This window comes from Mauremys reevesii, linkage group 9 (genome assembly GCF_016161935.1).
Source record: "Mauremys reevesii isolate NIE-2019 linkage group 9, ASM1616193v1, whole genome shotgun sequence".
Classification (NCBI taxonomy): Eukaryota; Metazoa; Chordata; order Testudines; family Geoemydidae; genus Mauremys; species Mauremys reevesii.
The window spans coordinates 6,344,536-6,352,130 of NC_052631.1; the positions used below are offsets into that span (position 1 = coordinate 6,344,536).

The 7,595-nt window shown below is 56.1% G+C and overlaps 1 protein-coding gene across 1 annotated transcript; it reads right to left on the minus strand.

Moving 5' to 3' along the window:
* Positions 1-238: 238 nt before the first annotated feature.
* On the minus strand, positions 239-7,337 carry NPPC (natriuretic peptide C). The gene is made up of 3 exons (XM_039486811.1): positions 7,129-7,337; positions 5,234-5,523; positions 239-1,122 (listed from the first exon to the last, which is right to left on the minus strand). The coding sequence occupies exons 1-2, from the start codon at positions 7,219-7,221 to the stop codon at positions 5,254-5,256; spliced, it is 363 nt and encodes a 120-aa protein (XP_039342745.1). The 5' UTR covers positions 7,222-7,337; the 3' UTR covers positions 239-1,122; positions 5,234-5,253.
* Between the last annotated feature and the right edge of the window lie 258 nt (positions 7,338-7,595).

The following is a 7,595-nucleotide window of genomic DNA, read 5'->3' on the forward strand; positions in this document are numbered from 1 at the left end:
CCACTTCATAATCAACTCGATCTTAGAATGCCAGTGATCACCCCGGGTGTCTCTCCCACTAACGCTAATGGGCCTGAGCCAAAGCCCATTTCAGGCTTTCCATCAGTTTCAGTGGGTGTTGGGTCCTGCCCAGTACTCAGTGATTATCTACCTATGGAATATATCAAATTATTTAATGAACTCCAGGCTTAGTCCTGCAGATCATAGGAAGGAAAAATCCCTATTTAAATCAATAGGCCATAGTCTGTTCTGCTACCGAGTGTAAATCCAGAGTAAACTCATTGAAAGTGATGGAATTACTCCAGATTTACATTGATCAGGATCTGGCCCACTGGGTAAGTTGCCTGAGGCCCCAGTTCTGCGATAAACTCCTCATTGGTGGACTCTGCACAAATTCAGAAGTTAATGCAGCTTCGGGCAGGCCTGGCAATGCTCCTGCTGAGCATTCACCACAGGATTGGGCCCTGATTACACGATTTCAGGATCGGATTTATAATTATTTCCTCACTGAGCACCCTGCATGAGAGGGCAAAGGCTAAAATGCAAATCGCTTTCTCTCTCTCTCTACTCTTATAAAGAATGTATTGCTTCCCTGCTGTTAAAAGGAATTAATCTGGCACTTTAAAAAACGTGACTCAATCCAATAAATGAAGACAGGTTACAAAATGCCACATGGAATGATAATTTTTTTTTTTTACATTTTTCAACTATTTAGGACAAAAAATGTTACACTGTTCGACTCATTTCATTTAGTTACATAAATAAAATTTTTATAAATATCTCTTTATAAACAATATATAAATAGCTTTACAACATAAATACATTTATGCATGACATGGATTTTCAAACAGCAATGTTATACAGCTGGCTTCATCAGTCTTTTGGAAAAGCACTGTCCTTTGTCCTGGTGAGTGTTTGTATAGAATATACAATATATAAGATAGAGAGAACTTTTTAATCTTAAAAAATAAGAAAACCAAAACAGCTGGTGCCATGACTCCTCGTACCGAAAAGAAAAACACAACCACGTCGTCTGTCCCATTTCCGGTGTTCTCTGCTCCTCTAGGTGTCGGCTGGGGAGTGGCCAGACATGGCCATGGGGGGGGAAATGTATTCAAAGCCCTGAAACAAACAAGAACAGGAAAATACCCATTAGTATTTCCTTTGTGGACAGCTTCCCATCAGCACAGAGTGCCCCCTCGTAACAGTCCCAAGGGATGTTGGCATTGGGAAGTCAACGGAAGTAGAGGCCGCCCTACTGGCGGGATCAGGCCCCAAGCATGCCAGTTGCCTGTCCTAGCACTGCCCGCCAGCTTCCCTGCTGGTAGCACTTAAAGGCTGAATCCTGAGTTGCTGCCTGCAGCTGTCCTGACTCCAGGTGGAGTTTTGCCTAATTAAAAGCTGTATAAGGCCCTGCAGATTGGAGCTGTCAGTTATCTATACAGCCCCATTGCTGTGTGCCTGGTGTTGAGTTCCACCTGCAACGAGCTTTATAGACGCTAAGGGGCTGCATCTTGCTGCTAGATCAGCATGCACGGGAGGGCCTCAGCGCAGGGCTCCGACCACCACTCAGCTGGCGGCTGAGATCTGGCTCGTGGCAGAGATCAAATGGCATCCTGTTGTGTCTTGTCGCCAGCCTCATGCCCTGAGTTCTCAGGCTGTGCCACGGGGGTAGCAGAGCAGGCCCCTTGATGTGCAGCTATAAAAGAAGTTCCTTTCTGGGGAGAATTTAGTACAAATGTACATTTCTGAGCTCCAGGTGAGGGGGTTTCTTTGCAGGCAGGGAGCAGCCCAGCTCAGGACTTTGGATAGTCCCTTTAGATCACTCTCTGAGCAACAGCAGGTGGTGGGACAACAAGAGCAGAGACCCTGTTGCTATTTCTTATGTGCAGACCCACTAGCAAGCATAAAAGTCATTTGGGTCTGATATTTAGGCACACACACCTGGCCTCTCAAATACACAGACTGCAAAATGCCCGTTTGAAATTAGCAGTGTCTCTGATCTCATGTTAGGGCTGAATCTCTGTATTCTTCCATTTGCCTTGTTTTTGCGAATGTCCATAGCCCATGGAGCAGATCCTTAGCAGATACAAATAAGCTACGCTTCACTGATTTCAATAGAACTATGCCAATTTAGACCAGAGGAGGATCTGTGCCCAACTAGATTATTGCAGGAACTTAGCATATTGTGCTTGTGTGTCAAGTGCCCAACACGCGTGTGGCTCTGCAGAAAGAAAGAACTCGTGGCTTGGATTGCAAACAAGAGTGACCCCAAATGTTTAGTGTATCTGCATGTTGCCTGCTTAAAGAATCAGAGCCAGAGTCAGAGCCCTCGGACACTGCGTAGGGAACATAGCGTATGCCCACGCAGTCAGGAAACCGCTAGTATCCCAAGGGCTGCCCTGTTATTGCTGATGAATGTGGTCATCGCTTGAAAGTGAAAGTTCTGGTTCACATCGGACCTGGGAACTGTTTACATACAACGCTGCCTGGAGACTTTTCACAGTCTGATACCTGACCAGATACAAAGGATGGGCTGGCAAAGGGATCTCTCGGGAGCTGTGTAAATGAAATGGAGAAGGCTCATGAATGTAAAACTAATGTTTCAAAATGAATGGGAATGTGGCTTAGAGCAGACCCTTCAGCCATGGCAGGGCATTTGCTATACATCCTTCACTCGCCTAAGCTACCGAAAATCTCTCGCCAGCTTCCGAGCCCCTCAGGCCCTTGTTTGGAGCACACAGCAGGTGAGTAACATCCTTTCTTGGATCCGCCTCTGCTGGTGAAAGAGACGAACTTTGGAACTTACACAGAGCTCATGGAGCACATGGCATTCATGCAAGACACCTGTGACTGCGCAGCTATACTTAGAAGCGGACTCTGTTAGCTTCCGTGGACTCCTCAGGGGTCAGGTTTAAACAGGAAAGAAGCCTGGGGAAATCTCTACTTAACTGTCTAGGAGGCATTTATCAATGGCAGGGTTTTGATACAATTCCACAGATGTGGTTAAGAGCTGATACAGTGAGGTTGCTGGATGGCGGGGTGGATTTACGGTGGGGGAAATATATGGTGTCGTTTTTTAGGATTGTAAAGCATCAATACCATCTGATTTTCTGCTCTTACTAGAAGAGGGCATGGCATATACGCAATCACCAACCACAGGACTTAATCTGTACAGCTCAGAGACTAATTAACTCTCCAATTGGTACCAGTCCTGCCAGGCACCACCCCCTGCTTGGGAATCTATGTCTATACAGTGCACAGTCACCCCCTGACAAAGCTACACTAACATATCCCACAGCAGGGGACCCAACCGTGGCAGTAACGCTGATAGACACTGCCATGGCTGGACCATCCCTGCAGTATTTTGGTTGTTAAATCAGGGCAGGTGCAGCAATTCCAAGCAATAGACATTGTTGCTATGTACTGTACATACAGTAGATAAGCAGGCATGTATGTGTGTGTATATATAATCTTCCATGTTTGTGCCAAATCTTTAGAACAGTAGCAGTGCTAATTATAATTACCCATCGCCTCCAATTTAGGAGTAAACAGGTGCAAGCCAAATCTGGGGCAGGTTGCATGGAAAAGTGGCCGGTCCCGTAGATTTGGGACCTGGTGTCCTTTCAAATCTGCGGACTTTATCACTATATATTACAGCCCCACGCACCCCAAAATAAAGGATTGACAAGCACACCTTAGCTATATGGCCAAGTACATGGATGTCTGCTCTCCCCTATGCAGGAGTTATTGCACTGAAGCCAGTGGAGTTATACCAGAGGGAGCACAGAATCAGAAGCCTGGGATAGCACAAATGTCACGTCGTGCTTTCAGACTGCCTCCCTCTTGGACACAGAAAGAGACAGACTCTTGTCTAAACTCCATGTTCCGCTGTCTGGGCTCACCCCAGGGCAGATTAAATCAACAGCTCCACCAGAAGAGGGAGCACCCTTTGGTCACCTCCACGGAGGGCTGGCATTGGAAAGGCTTGTCCTAACCATGGTATGACTCTGCAATCATTACGACAGCACCCAGCCCCATAGCACCCCCAACCACCCAGTGGCAGTGATGGTAAGGGGATGCCCAGGGGGTTTTGCTGGAGATAGGCAACACACCTAAAAGAAGAACAAGAAATTGGGCAGACTGGGCAATACCCTTCTTTAAAATACAGCTGCATGCTGCAGCCCCAGCCCCAAGCACGACTGTCATGCGACTGTAGGCGAACCTGGTCTCCCTAACACGCACGTATTTCCAAGCGTCTAGATGCCACCATAATGGGCGCTAAGAAACGCACTAGAACAGGCAAAGAAGTGACCTTGTACAGTTGAACAGTCACTCATACTGAGGTGTCAAAGATGCACGACTTCAACTAAGCTGCCCTTTGAGCAGCCTGATTTGCAATCCGGGACTTTGATACCTGGCACATTTTGGGGTGGGGGTGTTCTGTACAAATTGAAAACGAGTTTTTTACTCCCCCAGATATTTTCTAATTTGTCTTCTCAGCTCTTACTTTTTGGCTTCTCTGCCAAGACCAGTATCTGGAGTTTCCCTGGGCTGCTCGTCCCTATTAAATATAAGGGTGACTGCAATCTGCTGTGTCCCCCCTGGGCCTTTCACCCTGCTCCACTGTGCATCCTGCTGGTCCCACCACCCTGCCCCAGAGGTGGCTGCATTTCTGCCACGGGAGAGACACTCCCTGTATTAAGTATCAGAGGGGGAGCCGTGTTAGTTTGGATCTGTAAAAAGCGACAAAGAGTCCTGTGGTACCTTATAGACTAACAGAAGTATTGGAGCATGAGCTTTCGTGGGTGAATGCTCACTGCATCTGACGAAGTGGATATTCACCCACGAAAGCTCATGCTCCAATACTTCTGTTAGTCTATAAGGTGCCAGGGGGCTCTTTGCCACTCCCTGTATTGCCAGAGTCCAGGCCTGAAGCCCTTCCCAGAGGATTCAGAGCTCTGGGGGGTCCCTACACCTCTGAGTGCCAGAAGCGGGCACTGGCTCACTCCAGAGCCCTGATCCATGCAGTCCCTCGGTCAGAGCCAGGGCACTGGGCTGGATGGAGCCTTGGTCTGAGCCAGTCTGGCCCTTCTGGTGGCTTTGGCCGGCCCGGGGCAGGGCAGACAGTCAGGGGGGCCGGGACATTCAGCGGCTCCGGTGCAGGGGGGCAGCTAGACCCAGGGGCCCCGCGTGGCAGGTGCACGGGGCCGCGGCTGCAGGGGGCACTCACCGCCGCCAGGTGTCGCCGCTCTAGCAGCCCAGGCCGCTCATGGAGCCGATCCGGTCCAGCTTGAGGCCGAAGCAGCCCTTGGACAGGCCCTTCTTGCTGACGCCCTTGTGCCGCCGCGTGCCGGGGTAGTCGCGCAGCAGCCGGGCCCAGGCGGCCCGGGACTTGGTGTCCACGCGCAGCTCCCGCAGCAGCCGCGAGCCCGAGCCCCGGCCGCCGCCCGCCGTCTCCCCTCGCTCGGGGCCCGCGGCCAGGCTCTCCGCCAGCTCGTGTCCCGGCGCGCTCCGTGGGGGCTGCAGGGCAGAGCGCAGGGGCACGATGCCGTGAAAGCAGCACAGACCCCCGGCCCCGGTTCCACCCCGAGCCCGTCCCGACCCCCCGGCCCCGGTTCCGACCCCCCCGGCCCCGGTTCCAAACCCCCGAGCCCGTCCCGACCCCCCGGCCCCGGTTCCGACCCCCCCGGCCCCGGTTCCGACCCCCCCGGGCCCGTCCCGAGTCCCCCGGCCCCGGTTCCGACCCCCGGCCCTGGTTCCGACCCCGGCCCCGGTTCCGACCCCGGCCCCGGTTCCAAACCCCTGAGCCCCGGTTCCAAACCCCTGAGCCCCGGTTCCAAACCCCTGAGCCTGTCCTGAGCCCCCTGGCCCCGGTTCCGACCCCCTGAGCCTGTCCTGAGTCCCCGGCCCCGGTTTCCAAACCCCTGAGCCCCTGACCCCGGTTCCACCCCTGAGCCTGTCCTGACCCCCGGCCCCGGTTCCAAACCCCTGAGCCCGTCCGAAGCCCAAATCCCCGGCCCCGGTTCCACCCCGAGCCCGTCCTGACCACCCCCGGCCCCGGTTCCAAACCCCCGAGCCCGTCCGAAGCCCAAATCCCCGGCCCCGGTTCCAGCCCGTCCCGAGTCCCATGGCTCCGGTTCCACCCCCCACGGCCCCGATTCCGACCCCCGAGCCCGTCCCAAGCCCAAACCCCCGACCCTGATTCCAGCCCCCACGGTCCTGAGCCCAACCTCCACCCCGGTCTCGAGCCCCACGGCCGCAATTCCAGCCCCCACCGGCCCCGGTTCCAACCCCACAGCTAGTCCCACGGCCCCGGTTCCGACCCTTGATCCCGTTCCGAGCCCTACCCCGATTCCAGTCCCCCCAGTCTCGGGCCCCAGTTCCAGCCCCCCGAGCCCAACCCCTCCCAGCCCCAGGGACCCCCAGTTCCCAGAGCCGGGAAACGCGGCGCTAGGGGACTCTGTGGGGGGCCCTGCCGGCTTGCGACCTCCTCGGGAGCCCGTTTTTCTCGGGCATCTCCCCGCCCACCCGCAGGTTGGTGCGGCTGGACCCGGTGCCCCCTCCCGCAGCTTTTCCCTGGAGCCCGACCCCGCCTGGCCCCTTCGGGTCCCAGCCCCCTGCAGGCTGCTGCTGCCTCCTGCAATCTGCACCTCGGGCCCCGCTATGCACCTGCCGCCCGCCCGGCCCCAGAGGCTGGACAGTGGCACCCCGCAGGTCAGGGGAAAACCGGGGCTCTCGCGGCTCCCTCAGCACCAGGCGGTGGAAAGCGGAGTTCAGCCCTTCCCGCGGGGCAGCGCCGCAGCCCGCTCCCCGCTGATGTCCCTGGGGCTGGGGCGCCCTGCCCGGGGGACACGCAGGGAGATCCGGAGACCCAGCAGCAGCCCGCGGGTGAAAGGGGGAAGCTCCGGAGAGTAGGAGGCTGCAGCGGGCTGGGGATGCGGGGCTGGGATGGGGGGGATCTGCCCCCTCGTTACCCAGAAGCACCAGCAGGACTAAGGGGGCAAAGGAGCCCCCCCCCCGGTCAAAGTTCCGCTAACTCCTCGCCTCTCCCTCCGGGGACCCTCCTGAGCGCGGTGGGGAGGAGCGGGCCCCGTCCCGTCCCTGCACGGAGCAGCCCCCCGTTACCTTCTGCTGGGGCTGCGCCGCGGGTCTCGCCTCCAGCCGGACGGACAGCAGGGCCAGTGACAGTCCGCAAGCCAGAAAGTGTGAGATCCGCATCCTGGGGGGCAGGGCCCGGGGGGCTCGGACTCGCTGCGGCCCCGCTGGGAGACAGACGGAGGGAGGGAGTCACCGGTCCCGGCTGCCTGCTTGGAAGTGCGGAGCGGGGCTTCTCCTTCATTCATTTATAACCCAACCTGCCCGGTGATGTCATCGGCGCGGCCAGGTCCAACCCAGCCCCCTGCTTAACAGGAGCCGGGATCGCGCCCGGGGCGCACTTCGCGGGGGCAAGTGACCTCAGAGGGACCCGCTTGTTTCGGGCAGAATTTGCTCTTCAGAAAGCGACCCCCACCCCGCCCTGTTCATTGGGATCCCGGGGGCTCCGGGCTCTGCGGGAGGCAGCGCTGGGATTGCGGGGGGGCGGGGTACCCCGC